The sequence below is a fragment of the Ochotona curzoniae genome, unplaced genomic scaffold (genome assembly GCF_017591425.1).
Source record: "Ochotona curzoniae isolate NIBS_2020 unplaced genomic scaffold, NIBS_Ocur_1.0 scaffold_4506, whole genome shotgun sequence".
In the NCBI taxonomy this organism is placed as follows: domain Eukaryota; kingdom Metazoa; phylum Chordata; class Mammalia; order Lagomorpha; family Ochotonidae; genus Ochotona; species Ochotona curzoniae.
Window position 1 is genome coordinate 74,483,576 of NW_024467119.1, and position 21,333 is coordinate 74,504,908.

Consider the following 21,333-nt stretch of genomic DNA (forward strand, 5'->3'; position numbering starts at 1 on the left):
GTGTGTGTGTATATAGACATGTATCTAAATTCTGGTTCACAGTAATTAACAGTATCTGTTCACAATTCTCAAATATTTCTCTTGAAATTAAAGCTAACAAATGCGTTTAAAAAAAAAGCTTGAATGGATTCAGTAAAGCTACAGGATACAAAATTAACATAGAAACATCAGTAGCATTTTTATACATAAATGACAGTCTAAGTGAAAAATGTAAAGGAAATCCCATTTATGGTAGGATTAAAACTAAGATAACAAAGAGTAAGTTTAACTAAGGAGGTAAAAGATGCATACATTGAAAACTATAAAACACTGATGAGAGAATCTAAAGGTACATATAAATGGAAAGGTGATATGTTCGTGGATTAGAAGAATTAATATTGTTATAACACCCATATTATCCAAAGCAGTGTAAACTCAATGCAATCTTTATCACAATTCTAATAACATTCTTCACAGAAAGAAAACATGATCCTAGAATTCATAAAGAAACATACAAAACCCCAAATGGTCAAAACAGTCCTGAGGGAAAAATCAGAGGAATCACTTTTACTGATGTAAAATTATAAAGCTGTAGAATAAAAAGCAGTATGGTAGTGTCATAGAAAACACAAGGAGCAGTGGAACAGAATGAAGAGCCTAGAAATAAAAGTAAACATGCATAGTAAAATCTTGGAAAACAGCATGAAGAGGACATACTAGGGGAAAGACAGTCTCAATTAAAATAGTGCTGGAAAAAATTGGATTTGTATGTACCAAAGACCAGAAACAGTAAAACTACTACATACACACACACACATATTCCTAAAGCTTAGGCAATAAAAGCAAAATAAATGAGACCACAGTAGGCCTGCCTTCCGTGGATTCACCAAACCACCATAGATCAAAAACATTTTAAAGAAAAACTTGTATATACACTGAATATGTACTTTCATCATTACCTCCTAAAGTGTAACAGATATTACATAGCATTTGGACTGCAGGTGTAATCTGCAGATGGTTTAAAGTACATGAGAGGATGTACTTAGGTTGTGTGCAAATACTGTGGCCATTATAACGAGAGACTGGAACATCTGCATTGGTACGCTCAAAAAGGGCAAAGCAGGGAGCGTCGTGGAACCGATCACCTACACACACATCAAACTAAAGATCTGCATGACAACAGAACCAACCAACTAAATGAAAGAGCAGCCTACAGACTGGGAAAAAATACCTATAAACCATATTATCTGATAACAGATTTACAGAGGGTCCAGCACAACTGCCTAGTGGCTAAATCTTGACCTTGTATCCCCCGGATCCCAAAATAGGCACCAGTCTACATCCCGACTATTCCAGTTCCCTGCCTGTAGCCTGGAACTTCAGGGAAAGCAGCAGAGGACGGCCAAAAGCCTTGGGACCCTACACCTGCGTGGGAGATCCAGAAGGCGGCTCCTGCCTTCAGATCAGCTTAGCTATGGCTGTTGCAGCTACTTAGGGAGTGAACCATAGGATGAAGATCTTCCTCTTTTTCTCTGTGTATATCTGCCTTTCCAATAAAAAAGTAACTCTTAAAAACGCTTAAAAAAAAACTCTTAAAAAAGTAACTTAAAAAAAGTCACAAAACTCCATACTGGAAAAACACCAGTATTAAAAGAATGTCTAATTAATTAGCAGAAATATGCTGATCAAAATCATTGAGCTAGCTAACACCCATCAGCATGACAAATTTTTAAAAATCAGCAACAAATGTTGGTAACAGTTCCAGATAACTTGAACATTACTGGTGAGACTACAGATTTAGACAGCCATAGAAGCAGAACTGAGGTTTCTAAAGAAGAGTAGAGTGCATATATGATCCAGCAAACGCTTTTCTGGACCTGTACCCAAATAAAATGAATTCACCACCTCCTAGTGAAGGTGCATCTCCTAAGTTCAGCACAACCATACTTAGAACTGCTAACATATGGAAACTTTCACTTGATAGACCAAATGAATAAAGAAAGTGGTACATAAATACAATGGGATGTTATCCAGCCCGCAGGAGCCTGGAAGACCTGCTAATTCAAACAAATCAGAGAGAAAAATGTTAGTTTGTGAACATGATCTCCCTTGTCTGTGAAATATAAATATATACAAAGAACAAAACAGTGACGCTGGGGAGGAAACGGGGTTAGTATAGGTCAGAGGATACACAGTGGCATATGTGAGGATGAATAAATCTAGGAGTTCAATGTATTACATAAGGACAATAGGTAATTGAGTATTTTGAGATTCATGGTTGTGAGTAGGTTTGAGCTGTTCATGCCATGAGATTGGTAACAGGTATGTTAACTTACTTCACTGTAGTAAGCTTTTTACTAACTACGTGTATCCCATAACATCAATGTTGTGTACCATATGTATATATGCAATAAAATGTTTTTAAAAAAAAAGATGAGTAATTCAATTATAATGAAGTACCGTGAATAAGCAGTTGAGAGCGGATATGCCTTGTTTTTCTTTGTGGCCTGCTTACAAAGAACACAACATATTCAATGTCTGATAATAACCGTCTCTATTAATCTCCCTATTTCAAAAGTCTGCCAGAACTGTCAATCATTTTTCTTAGTCTACACTCATAAGCAAAACTTTGAAAACAAAAGGTTTATGACTAAGTATACAAAATTTACTTAACAACTTTTAATTTTTCTTTACCAAAGTAGACCAAAAATGCCTCTGGAATACTCATTTTCTGCCCTAACTCCTTCACTTTTTAAGTTATATTTATCTTGCAACTTAAATTCTTAATTTAAGTTTGCATTGTCAACAAAGGTTGAGCTGTTTCAGAACCTCACGGGTAGCTGAATAGGAAGTAGGCTTGGGTACTGTCGCTGCCGCCCAGCAGCGGGGACACTAAAACGACAAGGCACACTCTTGAGGGTCCAGGAAAAGCCACAACCAGACCCCTCACTGCCAAAAGCGGCTGTGTTTGAATCTTTATCTCCGCTGCTCCTGTCGCCATTGGTCTAAGCTTTCCTCTGCCGCTTTTCTAGCCCTAATTCCGCCACCCTTCTTCCAGTACTTTCTGCTGCATTCCTCCGTTCTTGTCCCCATCTCTCTGTACTGCTTTTACTGCTCCTGTACCGCTTCTGTATCCCTTTCTGCAGCTTTTCCTCCCCATTCGCCTTAACTTTTCCACCGTCCATCCATCCTCATTGTCATCCCTGCCTAGCTTTTACCGGCTACTTTTATATCGTTCTCCACCAATCACTTCTCCCCATGGGTCCACTTGGCACTATGTGATAGGCCAGTAATCACGGGGTGAAGGGGGGGGCATTAGCCTATCCCTATGACTTCCTGCTTACCTGCTGGCGAGACCAACTCCGTCTCCTGGCCCTGGACCAGCCGCCATCTTACAACAGCCCCTCCTAATCCCGGAACTGCTTCCACACCCCGCTCCCCACAGGCTACACCAAGGCCCACAGTCTTCAGTGTGATCCTATGTTTTAAATGCTTCAGTTATAAGTTTGGATTTAAGGAAAAGATGTCTAAAACATTAAAAGTTTTTCTTAAAGTATGACAATGACAAGGCATTAAGTAAAATTGAGCAAAAATAAAAGTTTCCTAATTTTGAAACTACCACAATGATGCATCCTCTTCCAGAAATCAAATCTATAGCAACTGCTCTTCAGTATCTTTTAAATATGCTTTATTGTCATTTTTAAAAATACTTGTTACAAGGAATTAAGCTTCATACACTCATTATATGATTACAGTCCCACTAACTCAGGTCATTTTTGTCTCCGATGCTCTAGTTAAAACAGTCTGCATCATGAAACTGGTCGTCATTGCTTTACTGTGATGCTCACGTTGCTTTTGTGGTGCTGAACACTTAGTGTAAGCTCCTGTCCCATTTCAACCTGGATGGGCTTATCTAAAACAACAGCAGCTTGTTTCCAGTGGGAGGCTTCACTTGATGTATCCAACTTAATCTCTTCATCAAGGTACATATGATACCAAAATGGAATAGCAGTCACTTGCCCAGTTTTACAAATGTGTACCTATGAAATTGAGAAATTATGAACATTTCATCAGGAGAGAATAACTTGGATAAGTATTCTTCTCTTAAATATAAAAACTGTAAAATACATTTAATCACCTAATTTAACATTAAGTTTTTACTCATTAATATTTACTCAAATTTACTTTTGTTTATTGTTCAAAAAAATGCATGTGGGCATTTGGCTTCACAGTTAAGCCACAGGTCGGGATGCCTGCGTACCATATCGGTGTGCCTGGGTTGGAGCCCCATGCACCTTCATTTCTCAATTTCTGCTCATACATACTGAAAGGGGGCAACAGGTAGTGGCCCAAGTAGTTAAGTCCCAACCATTCCCATGGGAGACCTGGATTCAATTCTTGGCTCCTGTCTTGGCCTTGGCCTGATCAAACACACCACTGCAGGCTGCAGCATGCAAACCAGCAGGTTGGAGCTGCCTTTCTGTTTTCTTTCTTCTTCTCAAATAAAACTGAGTAAACAACATTAATTTTAAAAACTGATTTGAATCTCCAAAAGAAAGGACAAAACTATGTATCTAAAGTGTTAATCTATGCCAATAATCACTTCGGGTGATCCTTACCTTTACTTCTCTGTTGGAAGTGTTCAAATACGGAGTCATTAAGTCTAATCGTAAGAGTTCCACTGGCTGGCTTAAAGGTATGCAGGGCAATGAGGAGAGGTCCAAAAACACACGTATAGGTACCTAGAATTATAAATTCTTCCCTTTAACATTCTTTTTCTGGTCAGGGCTCATCAAATGCTTGATTCCTATTTGGCTCAGTATCATATAATCCTTGGTATGTCTGTTACCGCCTTTTATTTTACCAACCTAAGATACAGGGATTTTTTTTTTTTTTTTTCATTATTCCAGGCTACCAGGAAAACTGAACCAAACAAAGCTTATAAGGCAGATCAAATGATACGCTATAGTTTCCGTTACCTAAAGACATTTCATCTAGATGATGGCAGATTAAAATGTTTAATATTCCCAAGATTTCAATGTTAAGCACTGAACTGCTGACAAAAGAAACCCAACTCAAGAAAATTAGTAGGTGGATTTCATTAAGAAAATGGTTGGTTGTTTTTTTGAATATAAAGGTTTTCCACCTTGGCTATGATTGGCATAATCAAAAATTAAAATGGCCTGGGAGCTTTTAGGAAGTTCAGTTTCTCAGGCCATATTCCAGCACCTAGAATTGGATGCCAGGGATCACAGACCTTAGATGCTTCCAATGTATCAAGCAGGCCTGTACCATTTCCAGGAGTCCTTAATATGCCTCTGTCTCAGCTTGTGTCAGTCAGCTAAGCTATTGAGACCCATGTCAGCTCCCATCTGCACCCACATGACTACTCTACCTGTATCTCAGTCAATCTCCACTTGTTTTTTTTTTTTTCACCTTAACCTACTGACTTGTCATCTTTGCTAATCTCTTCTAGATAACCCATCTGTAGCTGGTAATAACCTTATAAGCTCTCCAGATTTCAGTTATCAGCCCAACAGTGCACACAGCTTTAAATACTACCAGTATGCCACTAACTACAAAATGTACAGCTTCAAGCTTCCTCTCAACTCTTTACCCAGTTGCTTAATGACCCTGTACACATAAACACTGCCTAACTTCCTTTTCTTTTCTCCATATAAGTAAATGGGAACTATTCCTACAGGGCCTTGATCCCAAAGAACAGGATATCTTCCCCTCATATTTCATATCCAATCTATCAAAACCTACATTAAATATATCCCAAATCTAACCACTTTATATCACTTCCTTCATTGTCCCTATCCTGTTGTAACTACTGTCTTCTCACCAGAAAACTGCACTGACACTATCCCTTTACCTGGTCTCACAATGATCCTCCGCCTGACACAGCAACCGTAGTGATCCTGTCCAAAGTCACACAGTGTCACCCCTCCACCTCATACCCTCCCGTTGTTTCTAGCCCTTACAATGGCCAAGAAAGCCTACAAGACCTGACCCCTAACACTTCTCTGACTACATATCTCGTAACTGTCCCTCGGTTTCTTCTTGCTGTTCTGAATGCTCCAATCACATTCTTGCCTCGGGTCCATTATGTCTGTTAATCCTTTCAACTGTGTATGGTTTGCTGCAGGTTGGGTTTTTGGTTTTTGTTTTGTTTTTGTTTTCTAATTCTCTTGAGGTATAATTATCTGTGAGTTCTTTCCTTTAGGCATAACCTGTATAAAAACAGTCTGTCCTGGTACTGGCACTGTGGCACAGAAAGTTGAGTTCTGGCTGCTCCACCTGGATCTAGCTTCCTGCCATCAAGCCTGGGGAAGCAGCAGAATGGTGTAAGTGCTTGGAACTCTGTGCCAGGGAAGACCTTAGATGGAGCTCCTGGTGTTGGCCTGCCCAGCCCCAGCCATTGTAGCCATTTGGGTAGTGAACCCACAGATACAAAATCACTTCCAACACTCCTAACTCTTACTTTCAAATAAGTAAAAAATAATTAATAAAAAATATTTCCACACCCTGATTCCCTTAACTTACTTTGTGCCCATAGCACTATCATATTAATGTCTTTACTTGTTTATCTCTTCTGATTTAGGTGCTAGATTCATCACTGCAAGAACGTAAATCTTCCTAGCTTCACAGCCATAGTCCCCAAATATAAAAGTCATGCAGTAGACATTCTGTGGACATCTGGTGAATTAACGGTTACTTCTTCTAATGTATTATTTTTTTTTTAACCAATCTTGCATTTTATCTCATTGATTCAGTTGTCAGTCACATTAGAAGAAAGAAGATAATAAAATCTAAGTCAGTGAGTGAATGGTTTACAAAATGTGAAACTGCCAGAAACAGCCCACAGTGAAGTTGAGCAGGTTAAGTCCTCACTTCCATGCTGGCCTCCCCCATCAGAGTGCAGTGACTGCGAGGAGCATCTGCAAACTCTAGTCAGTATTCACGACAAGATTCCCTGGGTTACTCTAACCTTCAGGTTGATCTTCACCTGCAGGCTCCTCTGCTCCAGCTAAATCTAATCTATTCTAATCCAGCTGAACAGTGTGACTAAATCAGAGGAAAGTGAGAGAGATAAGATAAGCCATGAGTCACAGTCTCCTAGCTGAACTTCCTCCTCCAGACACTTACCTGAAACTGGTTAATGAAAGGTGCTATATTGAATCCCAGAGTCCGCTCTATTCCTTGAACAGCACTCTCTTCTACCAGTGTCTGTGATTCCACAAGCAACCCAAACATCAACACGTACTGAGGAAAGATCTTGCCCCCAGATTGTAGTAAACATCTACAGAAAGAAAAAATATTTTTTAAAGATTTATTTTTTTAAATTTTTATTGCAAAGTCAGATATACAGGGAGGAGGATAGTCAAAGAGGAAGACCTTCCATCCACTGATTCATTCCCCATGTGGCTGCAATGCCTGGAGTTGGGCCAAGCTGAAGCCAGGAGCCAGGAGCTTCTTCTAGGTCTCCCATGCAGGTGCAAGGTCCCAAGGCTTTGCGCCGTCCTCCATTGCTTTCCCAAGCCATAAGCAGGGAGCTGGATGGGAAACAGGGCTGCCGAGATTAGAACCAGTGACCATATGGGACCCCAGCATCTGCAAGGCGAGGACTTTAGCCACTAGGCTACCACACTGGGCCCAGGAAAAAATATTTTTAGAAGCTCTTGACTCCTGAGGTTATATGAATGTCAATAATTTGAATTAGTGAGCTATAGACTACACAGAGTCTACTGGACTTTGTGTTATTTTGGGCTGGTAGTTCAGAACTGTAAACTACTAGAAATAATTGCCCAACAGTTCAAATTTAAAGTTACTGCTGACATTGGAAAAATATCCAAGTAGTTGGATATGTGAGTCTTTAGATTCCTGCAAAAGACAACAATGAAGTAACTACAGGTTAACCATCCATAACCTGAAAAGTGAAATCCAAAATGCTCCAGAATCCAAACCTTTCCATGTCTAACCTCATGTGATCAGTTGTAGTCAAAACACAGGCACACTAAAAATATTTATAAAATTACCTTCGGGTGTGTATTTAAGGATATCTGAAACAAATGAATTTCATGTTTAGATTTGGCCCCATGCCCAGTGTACCTCTTGTGTAGTCACAGTATGTATAAAAATTTTAAATTCAAAATACTTCTGGGTCCTGAGCATTTGAGATAAAATACTACATTCAAGCTATCTATTAGAAAGTTTGATTAGAAAAAGGATATTTAGACAGTCTTCAAATACCATTTGTGGGGCTAGTGTTGTAGCTTAGCAGGTAAAGCCACATCCCATATGGACACCTGCATCCCATACAGATGCTGATGATGTGTGTCCCAGATGCTCCATTTCCCATCTGACTCCCTGTTAGTGGCTAGGGATAAGCAGTAGAAGATGGTCCAAGTGCTTGGGCTCCCACATAGGAGACCTGGAAGAAGCTCCTGGCTCCTGATTTCATCCTGGCCCAATCCAGACATTGCAAGCCCCTGGGGAGGAAAACAGTGGACAAAAGAGCACTTTCTCTCCCTATTATTCTTTCAAATATACAAATCTTAGAGAAATGGGGAAAAAAAAGAGAGAGAGAGAGAGAGAGAAATGGAAGAAGAATTGCCATACCTACAAATGACTAATTCATTAGAAAAGGGAAAATAGTAACATCAGGAAGAAATTTATATCACATTTTTAAGTTAACATCAATAAGCGCTACAAGCTTCCTTCTGTGGCATTTCCCTGGAAGCTCATCTGTCCGTTCACATGCCTGTGTTACATGACAGGGTATGTAAAGTTCCTGATCAGCTCCAGCTTCTGACTTGAGCTTCTGCTAACACAGATTCTAGGACAGCTCAAGTGACTGAGATCCTGCCGCTCACAAAGGAGACCATGGTTCCCTGCCACCAAGGAGGGAGATCTGGATTTAGTTCATGGCTCCTTGCTTAGTCCTGCCACGCCCTGCTTGTTGTAGAGCCAGCTTGTTGTAGAGACTGACAACTCTCAATCTCAATCTCTCCCCAATACTCCCTTCCCCACCACCCAAATAACATTTTAGTATTTAAAGTCATAGTGACAGAGAATTATAGCAAGACATGCAAATTAAATGCAATGCTGAACCCTTGAATAGAAACTGAACTAATGATAAAACAACAAAGAACATTACTAGGATAGCAGGAAAAATTATAACATCTATATATTAATAACCATATTTTCTTTTTTTTGGGGGGGGGGTTTATTATTTTTTCATTGGAAAGGCGGATATACAGAGAGGAGACACAGAGAGGAAGATCTTCCGTCCTATGATTCACTCCCCAAGTGAGCTCAACGGGCCGATACTATGCCAATCTGAAGCCAGGAGCCTCTTCAGGGTCTCCCACGCGGGTGCAGGGTCCCAAAGCTTTGAGCCGTCCTCGACTGCTTTCCCGGGCCACGGGCAGGGAGCTGGAAGGGAAGCGGGGCTGCCGGGATTAGAACCGGCGCCCATATGGGATCCCGGGCGTGCAAGGCAAGGACCTTTAACCACTTGTGCCACCGCGCCGGGCCCAATAACCATATTTTTTCAATGTCAGTGTCCTAGGCAGTTTTCCAACAATCACCTGAGTTATAAGCCTTATGCTAACACATACAAATCAACCATCTTGACTATTTTACTCACGTTCATTATTCTTCCAATGAAATTTTTAGCATTTTAGGTAAAGTGACAGAAATTCAATCTCCACAAGTAATAAAAGTGTAAGCTTTTTAACTAAATTACACAGCTCTTAACAAAACTTTAATTAGCTAGGGCCATTGTGGTGCCTTAGCCTGCTAAGCTTCCATCTACGGGACCAGCATCCCATTTGGGTTCTAGTCCAGGCTGCTCCACTCCCAATCCAGCTCCCTACTAAAGGCCTAGGAAGGCGGCAAAAGCTGGCATGGCACTTGGACCTCTGCATCGCAGTGGGAGATGTAGAAGTCCTTGGCTCCTGGCTTTGGATCAGCCCAGCTCTAGCCATTGCAGCCATTTGGGGAATGAAGCAACAGATCTCTGTCTCTCCCTCCCTCCCTCCAACTCCGAGTTTCCAACACAAAATAAATAAATCTGATATAAGACAACCTCTTAAAAACAAAAAACTCTGGATCATGAAGTCTATGAGGAATAGGGAGTAAGCAGTAGGATAATACCCTGCCAGATGTGTTTCTGTTCCTAACACATCTGGTAGTTGATGGCTACCATGGCAACCAGAGAAGGACAGGGTTAGCCTCAAACCAAACCCTGAATAGATGGCAGAATCTGCCAGGCCCCTCAGGCTGTGAGACCACAACTGCACCAATGAGGGGCACAGATCCATATCTCCCCACCAATAAGGGTCGAGGTGACCCCTGTTTTGGCTTCCATGTCAAGAAGAGTTTAAAAAGCCCCTTCCCCATCTCTTCCATGCTCTTCTTCCTCTGCAGCTCACTCCTTCACATCTTTCTGCTGCATGGGGAAGCGAAGCCCATGACCGTGGTTCGCTGAAATAAAGGCCATCTAAATCCTTTTCATATATCTGGCTGAGTTATTCTTTCCCTGGTGGTCAGCAAATCTAATATTTTGGCCAGTGGCAAATCTAACATCTGGCAAGTGGTGAATCTAACAACAGTAAATGTAGGGCTTTCAGCTGACATCACTTTGTCCTCTGTCCCCTGTCACCAGCTAGGAGGAGCAGAGCAACAAGCCAGCTAACAGCTATGACTCTCGTCAACTTGGACAGTATCTACCCAAAGTTATCCTCAAATTAGAAATCAGTCCACATTTCTAACATATAAGATTCCAGTACTATTGTTTGGTCAACTATCTATAAACCGAGGGTTTTCAGGACCCTTTCTTTTGGCTTGCTAAGTAAATTGAGAAAATAATTTGATTCATAATAACACCAAAAAATACAGAATACTTTAGGATTAAACCCAATCAAAGTAAAAGACCTAGGTGTTGAGAACTACAAAACTTGGCTAAAAGAAATTAAAGACAGCACACGTAGAGCCCATGTTCCTGGACTGCAAGGCTAAATGTTGCTAGGATGTCAATATCATCTCAATGACATACAGTAAATAAACTCTGTCAAAACGACAATTATGGCAGGAACAGAAAAGCTCATCCTAAAAATCAAATGGTATCCCAAAGGAATTAAAATAATTTTTCAAGGAAACAATCTCTGAGAATCAAGTTGAAGGTCCCATAAATCCTGATTTTGAAAGTTACTACGAAGCTACAGGGAGAATGAGATCAGCAAGAAAACATAACAGCGAACCCAAGATCCACCTTCCTTCATGGAGACATGAACTTAACAAAAATATACAGACTAACTAACTTTGTGAGAAAATCAGAAACTTGTTATGAAGATCCTGAACCCCAGCCAAACAGGGAGCCAAGAGGAACCACACTGAAAATGAAGGAATGGTACATTACATCAATTAGTTAACTCTCCATCTGTCATCACTGGTACCCCAATGTGGGCCCCAGTTCACGTCCCAGCTTCTCCACTCCCCATCCAGCTTCCTCCTTATGACCTGGGAAAGCAATGTGGAATGGCTCAAAGCCTTGAGACCCTGCACCACTCTTGGGAGACCTGGAAGAAGCTCTTAGCTACTGGCATCGGACCAGCTCAGCTCCAGCCATTGCAGCCACCTGGGAAATAAAACAGCAAGTGGAAGATCTATCTCTATATCTCAATCTCTCTCTCTCTCTCTCTCTCTCTCTCTCCCCTTCACTCTGCAAATATGTCTTGCCAATAAAAATCTTAAAATATGTTTTATAATGGGCATAAAATAAATAGCATCTAGTCACCACAGCACCCCTTCCCAACACAATTTTACACAATTGGGAGAAGCTTCCTAACTGCCAAACTGTGCTTCGGAAAGTAGGACTTAATCCAACATTCTGATTTTTCAAAAATCTGCTCCAGGGTGTGATTTCTGCTGTTTTTGACTACTCAAGAACTGGTGACAGGCTGAGGGAGTCACCAAGAACCCAGGAGCCCATCGTGGTTTAGCAGAGTACCAGAGGGCTGACAGTAACACAGAAAGACACTAGGGAGCGCTCCAACACTGTGGTTTGCTAAAGCTCAGGGAGGTTAGACAATGCAGGTGTATGGACAGGTCTTGGATAAACACAAGCAAAAGTCTTCTATCAGTCCAAGGACAGTACACCTCTAGAAAAGAACTGAGAAATCTTCAGAATTTTTAGTCAGCCTAATGAATAAATTCCCTACCTGTATCTACCAAGCCAGAAAGTAAAGATAGGAGAGCTAGGTACCTTCTATAAGCCTAATTAAATAAAGGATAAAGAATACAAATGACCAGGGAAACATGGTTCAATCCAATGAATAAATTAAATCTCCAGAACCTGACAGTAAAGAAATGGAGACATATGAATTAACAGATAATTCAAACACTGTAATCAGAATAGTCCATGAACTAAAAGAACACAGGGACATTGCAACACAAAGATTTAAGCTACTGCTTGGAAATTCCACATCTCGTATCAGAGGAGATGGAACCGAGTCCAGCCTCTGCTTCTTTTCCTTTCTTTTTTTTTTTTTTCAATAGTTCTTTGTTTTTATTGGAAATAAAATATTTACAGAGAAGAGAGACACAGAAAGATGCTCAATCTTGCTGTTTCACTCCCCAGGTGGCCACAACAGCCAGAGATGAGCCAATCTGAAGCCAGGAGCTTCTTCCAGGTCTTCCACATGGGTACAAAGTCCCAAGGCTTTGATCCATCCTCTAGTGCTTTCCCAGGCCACAAGCAGGGAGCTGGATGGGAAGAGGAGCAGCCAGTACACAAAACAGTGCCTGTATGGGATCCCGGAGTGTGTAAGACAAGAATTTAGACACTGAGCCCCTAGTCTCTGCTGGAAATGGAAGCAACACTGTGAGTGGGATGAGTATCTCAAGAGATGACTTCAATCTGCTATGCCGTGTGTGTGTGTGTGTGTGTGTGTGTGTGTCTGTCTGTCTTTCTGTCTGTGTGAGTGAATTCTGAGAAGGAAAGGGGTGTGCCAGACTAAGCCAGGAGCTTGGCACCCAGGCTGGCAGGCACCCAAGCACTTGCCCCATCACCTGTTCCTTCCCAGCACAGGCATTATCAGGATGCTAGAATTGCAAGCAGAGCCAGGACTGAACCAAGGCACTCAGAAATTGATGCTGCCATCTCAAGCCACATCTTAAATACTGCTTTGGGGGAACATGCCCCCAGTGTTCCAAGGACAGCCTATTAGGCTCTGCCTCCAGAAGTTTCTGCCACCTCCCAGAGGTGCTGCCCTGGGGACCAAGCCTTTACCACAGGCCTCTGGAGCATGTGAGATCCAAACCACAGAACACATGGTTACCAGAGGCTAGGACTGGGCATGAGAGGGGTAAGGATAGATGAGCTGGATGTCTTAGAAGTTCACTGAAACAAGTTAATAACCCATTGTTTTCCGTCCTCTTCATATAGGTAACATCAAACAGGGCAAGGAATAATAAACCTCCTTAATCAATAATCATTTCACCTTAGCTATTACTAGGCATTCTTTGATTTTCAATAAACTATTCTTTAATTTTCTTTAAAAAAAAAAGATTACTGAAAATCAAATACACAGAAAGGAGAGACAGCAAGAAAAATCTCCCGCCCAATGATTCATTCTCCAAGTGGCCATAACGGCCCAGAGCTGAGACAATCTGAAGCCAGGAGCCAGGAGCCTGGAGCCTCTTCCAGGTCTCCCACATGGGTGCAAAATCCCAAGGCATTGGGCCATCCTCGACTGCTTTCCCAGGCAGCTAGATAGGAAGTGGGGCCACCAGGATTAGATCCAGTGCCCATATGGGACCCTGGTGCATTCAAGCAGAGGACTTTAGCTGCTAAGCTACTGCACCAGGCCCTATTCTTTGATTTTCAATGTAACGTGTAGCTACACACACATCTGTATTATTAAGCTTGATTCAATACATGTACTCAGTCTGTAAGAAAAATGTAAAACCCATAACCAAATTCAGACTTCAGGCAACTGACTGCATCTGGGTTTAAATCCTCAATTTGACTAGCTGAGCAGACTTTAACTTAGATTTTAACCATACTGATCACAGCAGGTAGCTCCACATATTTACCACATATTTAGTAAGGTATTCCTTGTATATTCCTCATGTCATAAAGGTAAAATTCAACTTTTGCTTTTTTCACCCCAACTTCCTCTTACATACTCTGATTTCTATCTAATGCCCCCAAATGACATATCACCAATCCAAACCCAAAGTAGCAAGCGTTCTTCTTCACATCTACAGTATAAAGATTTCTTTAGGACAAAAACATTGCAGTACATGCAATGCACATAAAGAGAAAAGCAAGAAGGCACTAGTGTGCAAAGCAACACCGGAGCCACAGCCAACGTCACTCAGTCAATTTACTCCACTAAAGGAGTCAGGAGAATTCACACACGACTTGAGACCAAAAAAACAAAAAAAAAAAAAAGGAAAAGTTGTAGTTTGTGTCTTACCTGGATATTGCCGCTTTTTCCATTATTTCCTGCTGAATGAGTCCAGAGGGCTCAATAACATCCAATATAATTATGCTCCACAACTTGTCTGACTTTGGTCTTTGCAACATAGCAGATTCATCCTCAACATGTCTCAGCCAAAACTCAAGTGTTTCTTTAGGAAAGTGATTGGCTTCAGATATGAGACCCAACGTGATACGGTGCTGTTCTTTCTCCACAGAGCTGTATGGTTTAACCTGTCCGAGTGTGCCAGCGATGATAGGCAGGACAGAGAAGCCTTCAGACACATCCAACACGTAGAAAGGCTCGGGGCTGCTCTCCACAGCATCACTCTGTTCAGCTCCAGAGCTCATTTCGCTGTCCTGACAGTGAGTATCCATGGCCTGACATGGTTTCTCTGGAGTCAAGGAAGACAGCACTTTTTTCATTGCCATTTTAAAGCCTTCATGATATGGGATGTTGTTCAGCAAAGCAATTTCTGTGGATTCCAAAACACACACCTGTTCCACAGCATCTGGATTACTGGTCTGAAGGTTTGCCAGGGCATCACAGAGTTCAGCCTCATTTCCAAAAGATGACAAGTCTTTATTGTTAAAACTTTTTGCAGTATCCATTTCATGCTCCAAATCCAAGATACTAATATGTTGGATTCTTAAGTAACAATCTTGGCAAGATATTTCCATCACCACGTGGTCCCCAGGCTTCACCCAATAGTCTTCATAAAATGGTAAGAAAAAAAAAAGTATAAGAGATTGATATGGGGTACTTGTAAGCCTGAGGATCACAGAAATCTAAGCTGACATTTGTCCTGCCATTGTTTAAATCAACACAGGATGGATTACTTATACTTGTTTAACATGTAGAACGTTAGACATAGCCCACTAGCTTCACCTAGGGAAAGGTGGAACTTGAAGATTCAGTTAACTTACAGCCTAATGGAGTGTTTCAAGAGTTCCATTATGAAACCCTACTCAACCCAGTATCACAGTGCTTTTACTGCAATCATGAGGTATCACTGTGTCCCCACACGAGCCAACAGCAAAGTACTGTAGGGGGCTATCTATCATCTTTGGTAATTAAGTTTAAAACAATGATGGTACATGAAATTCACAGCTCAATACTAAACATGACTTTTGCTTCAAAGGACTTTCTTTCTGTCAGAGAAGCTTACAAAAGAAAAAAGTAGCATTCAACAAAATAATTTAAGTAATATCTCTTAATCTCCGCATGTTTAAGAATCTGGAATTAACAGACTGTAAGTCGTACCATAAAAACCCCACATCATTGTTCTTTCTATTAGCTTCCATATTATGGTTAAAACTTTAAAATATAAATATATAATGACAATTCCTCTTCATCAGTCCTAGAATCAAACAAATGCACAAACTGCCAATCCAATGTTTAATATGTCCCTTGCCAAGAAGGATTTTTTTTTTACTGCCAGCTGTGAAAATTACTCCAAGAGAGTCAGAATAATCACAAAGAAAAAACTGTCATTCCTGAGTGTCAATGTGGTAGACATTTTATACCCATTATCTCTAAAAATGTCTGCAATAGTTACTGCAAGGTATACAGAATAATCTCATTTTTATATATGACATAATAAAATCTTAGCGATAACTGGCAAGGCTAGCCAGGAAAGGTCAGTAAGTAGCAGAGGCAAGGAATGAATGCACATATACTCCAAAAACATCATACTATCTACAACTCTAGATTTTACGACTTAATGACTGTGCTGAATTATATCTTTGATCAAAAGACCAGATTGGCCCGGTGCAATAGCGTAGTGGCTGAAATCCTCGCCTTGCACACACCCGGATCCCACATGGGTGCCAGTTCTAATCCCAGTGGCCCCACTTCCCTTCCAGCTCCCTACTTGTGACCTGGAAAAGTGGTTGCAGACAGCCCAAAGCCTTAGGACCCTGCACCCATGTGGGAGACCTGGAAGAGGCTCCTGGCTCCTGGGATCAGATCGGCACAGCTCTGTCATTGTGGCTACTTAGAGAGTGAATCAGCAGAAGGAAAATCTTCCTGTCTCTCCTCCCTTTCCAATAAAAGTAAAATAAATCTTACAAAAAAAAAAAAAAAAAAGACCAGACAGAAAAACAAGTACATTACCTTCCACTTTATTTTTTTTTTAAAGATTTATTTTTATTATTTTTTTTATTGGAAAGGCGGATATACAGAGAGGAGAGACAGAGAGGAAGATCTTCCGTCCGATGATTCACTCCCCAAGTGAGCGCAACGGGCCGATAGTATGCCGATCTGAAGCCAGGAGCCTCTTCCGGGTCTCCCACGCGGGTGCAGGGTCCCAAAGCTTTGGGCTGTCCTCGACTGCTTTCCCAGGCCACAGGCAGGGAGCTGGAAGGGAAGCGGGGCTGCCGGGATTAGAACCGGCGCCCATATGGGATCCCGGGCGTGCAAGGCGAGGACCTTTAACCACTTGCGCCACCACGCCGGGCCCTTACCTTCCACTTTAAAAAGGATAGTTTTCAGGCCAAGTACAATAGTTCCCCGTGCAAGTGCCGGGATCCCATAGGGGCACCAGTTCCTTTCCAAGCTACTCCACTTCCTTTTCAGCTCCCTGCTTGTGGCCTGAGAAAGCAGCAGAGGATAGCTCAAAGCCTTGGGACCCTGCCACCACAAGGGAGACCCAGAAAAAGCTCCTGGCTTCAGAACAGCTCAGGTTTGGGCACTGCAACCATTTTAGGAGCTAGTGGATAGAAGATCTTTCTGTCTCTGATTCTCTATAAATCTGACTTTCCAACAAAAATAAACAAACCTAAAAAAAAAAGAGGATAGTGTTTTCTATATAATTCAACTGCTGTAGACTTACTGAATCCCATAAAATGGCAGAAAAACAAACAAGTTGTATTCAAAAGCATCTCTAAAATGCAGCTTCTTTGGGAAAGGTGTGGACCCATTAGCTCCCTCAAAGTGTCAATATTGTGATCATATGATAGAGTATGTTTATAGTCTGTGACTCCACAGATGCCATCAAATTTTTCATCAAATTCCCTCACTAAAAGCAATATGTGGGCCTGGTGCTGTGGCCTAGCAGCTAAAGTCCTTGCTTTGAACACGCCGGTATCCCATATGGGCGCTGGTTCTAACCCCGGCAACTCCACTTCCCATCCAGCTGCCTGCTTGTGGCCTGGGAAAGCAGTAGAGGACAGCCCAAAGCCTTGGGACCCTGCACCCACATGGGAGACCTGGAAAGAAGTTCCTGGCTCCTGACTTCGGATCAGCGTAGCACTGGCCATTGCGGCCACTTGAGGAGGGAATCATCAGACGGAAGATCTTCCTCTCTGTCTCTCCTCCTGTCTGTATATCTGACTTTGCAAGAAAAATAAATAAATGTTAAAAAAAAAAAGCAGTATGTATCCAAGGCTTTCCATTAAAAACTGAACATGGATCGCTTTCATTAGTAACTAGAAAACCACAGTTGAAAAAAGTTATTTAACAACAGGTATCTTTGAGTGGCAGGCAGCAGAGCTTTATTCCCTCTTCTTTACATATGTTACCTAGTTAAAATTCATTAAAAAAAAAAAAAAAAGAAAAAAGGAAATACTGAAAGACTGAACCAAACTCATTTGACTGGAAACTTCATACCCACACTAATCAGGGAAGAGACCAGTGGCTAGAAGGCGTGGAGAATTAAAGCAACAAATGTAAAGCCAAAGGTAGACAAGCCTCACCTGCGAGGTCCTGCACAGGGTACACAGCCTGCTCCCAGCACGTTTCCTCCCCAGGACTTGTGGACAGACTGTGTTCATCATCGAGCTGGAGCACAAACCAAACCACAACAGCATCGAGGATGCCTTCTTTCATAACAGGAACACAAATCTGATCAGGCTTTCTAGCTGCAAGACTTTTTAATTCCTAAGATGTAAAAAAAAAAAAAAAAGAGAGAGAGAGATAATTTTATACATTTAATATATTCATACCTCAATATAACATCACTTCCTATCTGAAAATGTTTCAGTCCTGCCCAGCATCTTCAAGGACTCAGTCAGCTGGCACACCTACAACTACCTCAGGTGCAATGGACGGGGTCTTCTGACTTTTTGGAATGCTATAAAGCTATGCTCAGAAGGATGAGGCACAAACATACTGCTGATGTGGAAAGAAGTCTATGACATACAGGTGGCAGAAAACGCACGTGGCAGAGCAACAGGGAAAAGTGTATGTTTGTAGAAAACTAGCAAAGCAAGTCTGGAAAGATGTACTTCCAACCAATGACTTGGGAAAGAAGGGCCAGGATTTTAAAAGGAAGAAAAACGCTATGACTTTTTTCCTGTCTATTCTTCTGAACTGCTTGAACATATTCAATGGGCAGACATTACTTCCAAAAGTAAAACCTAAATCATTCATGAACAATGCATGAAATGTAGGGGTTTGGCACTGTGGCACAGTAGGCTAAGCTCCCACCTATGGCACTGGCAACCTGTATGGGCACAGGTTAATGTCCTAGATATGCCATTTCCCGTCCAGCTCCCTGCTTATGGCCAGGAAAAGCAGAAGTCCTTGGACCCCTATACCTATGTGGGAGACCTGAAGAAGCTACCTGGATCCTGGCTTCAGATCAGTCCAGCTCTGGCCCTGGAGCCATTTGGGGAGCAAATCAGTGCATGGAAGATATCTCTCTCTCTTACTCCCTTTTGTTCTCATTCTCCATCTCTCTGTAACTTCACCGCTCAAATAAAAAACAAAATCTTCAAAAAAAAGTCAATGTTTAAAAACAGTAGCTGACCATTCATTTACCTGAAGACTGTTGAAATTTACTGTCATAATTTTGAAGCAGTCTGTCAAAGGCACATAGCCCCCAGGGATCCGACTCATCTTTTCAGTTGTATAAGGTTCAACTGTTTCTTCAGTATCCACAGAAGAGTATGCTGGACTATGAAATTTCACATTGGCTGGCAAGTGGATACCAGCAACATCCTTCATACCCACTCTAGTAACAGAGGAAACAGAAAGAAATGGGTCTTCCTCAAAATCAAGTAACACCAGCTAAGGCGCAATCCAGAAAAATAAGTATAAAAGAGAACTAAAACCTCAGAGGCAAAGGTTTCTTAGACATAGTTACATTTATACATATGTAATATATATATGAAACATGAATTACAAAGGAAAGCAAATCACAGTTTACATTAAAGAACTTCTGACAAGATTTGCTGTGAGAAGTGAAAGAAAACATATTCAACAAAACACCAAAAAAGTCATCCATGGGACAGGCATTTAGTATAGCAGTTAAGATGCTGGCTAAGATCACAAGAACATGCAACAACCTAAATTTCCATTGAAAGAGGACTGGATAAAGAAACTATGGTACATCTACTCATGGAATATTACTCAGGCATTACAAAGAATGAAACTATCATTTGCATCCAAATGGGCCCAACTGGAGAACATTATGCTAAGTGAAACGAACTAATCCCAGAAAGACAGATATCATATGTTCACTCTAATATAAGACAACTTCCACCAAAAAATACACACAAAAAAGTATAAAGTAGAATAAAAACACACATGTAACCCCACAAAGTATGCAATGGAGACCAGAGAGTGCCAGTAATCAAACAAAATCAATAGAACACGCCTCTACCAAGGAATGAAGGTAGACCCCCATTAAAACTTCTAACAACAAGAAATCAGAATCTCTACAATTGCCTATGAAAACAGTGTAAAGAGCAGAAAGTTGAAACCATTCCTCTTTCATCTCTAACTTTAAGTGGTTGTTTTCCGATGATGTTCCTTAATATGGCTGACGGGTTGATTTGATCATCTTCTTAGGGAAGGCTCTTGTTTCAATGTATAGTTTTTTGGTTTCAAATCCAACTATTTTTCCTGCAAATTTTACATTTTCATGCTTCCTATTCATTTGTGTCTTTTTCAACAAGTTCTTTAGCCCTTGAAGTGGAGTCTATCAACTTCATAAAAATTCGTCAAATTTAAAATTCACAAATTTATGGTCTATGCACTTGCTACAAAATTTTTAGGTGTCAATAATAAAAATCTATGCTGGAAAAACATTTCGGGAACATTTTAATACCATTCTGTAAAGGGATCAACACTCCAACCTCATCCCACCTCAATTCAGCAGCATTCCTTTTTTAGTTTACTTGACTTAGTATGATTTCAGAAGTGAAGTGTACTTTCAAAAATTATTTTATTATATCCAAAAGCTAAATCATCAAATGGAAATGCTAATAATGTCAGTTATTTAATTACATTTCACATGTCATACAAGGTGAAGTGAAAATTTCAAGTTATTACACATTTTATATATTATATATTATATTTACATATCTGAGTCTAAACTTATTATAAAAAGTGAAAATCCATTTTTACCGTATTCTTTGTTCCCATTTCTTTACCATTAAGTTTTACTATTAAAAGTCAACAAGGCTGACACAGTGGCACATCAAGCTAGTCCTCAGTCTGTAAGCACTACCATTCCCCACGAGCACTGGGCCCTGCCCAGCTGTCCCACTTCTAATCTAGCTCCCTGCTGATTGCCTGGGTAAGCAACAGAGGATGATTCAAGTCCTTCATCCTTGCACTCTCATGGGAGGGCCATAAGTCATTGGCTCCTAGCTTTGGATCAACTCAGCTCTGGCCACTGCAGCCATTTGGGGAGTGACTCAACAAATGGAAGACCTGTCTCTGCTCTTTAAATCTGCCTTTTAGGGTGCAGCACAATGGTTTAATGGCTAAATCCTTGCCTTGCATCATATTCCAATCGCTCCAGTTCCTGTCCACCTCCTTGCCTGTGGCCTGGGAAAGCAGTTGAGGATGACACAAAGCCTTGAGACTGCACCTGCATGGAAGACCCCGGATGGAAGATCCTTTTCTCTGT

The 21,333-nt window shown here is 41.1% G+C and overlaps 1 protein-coding gene across 3 annotated transcripts in view; it reads right to left on the reverse strand.

Annotated features, from left to right (window-relative positions):
- Nucleotides 1-3,648: 3,648 nt before the first annotated feature.
- PRMT9 (protein arginine methyltransferase 9) overlaps nt 3,649-21,333 on the reverse strand; it is a 29,031-nt gene continuing 11,346 nt past the window's right edge. For all 3 annotated transcript variants that reach the window (XM_040966814.1, XM_040966816.1, XM_040966815.1), the window contains 6 exons: nt 19,236-19,428; nt 18,170-18,353; nt 14,472-15,186; nt 7,132-7,285; nt 4,599-4,721; nt 3,649-4,019 (listed from right to left, as the gene is read on the reverse strand). In XM_040966814.1, coding sequence (XP_040822748.1) covers nt 3,804-4,019; nt 4,599-4,721; nt 7,132-7,285; nt 14,472-15,186; nt 18,170-18,353; nt 19,236-19,428 — 1,585 coding nt within the window. In that variant the 3' untranslated portion in view covers nt 3,649-3,803. The remainder of the gene's footprint in view (nt 4,020-4,598; nt 4,722-7,131; nt 7,286-14,471; nt 15,187-18,169; nt 18,354-19,235; nt 19,429-21,333) is intronic.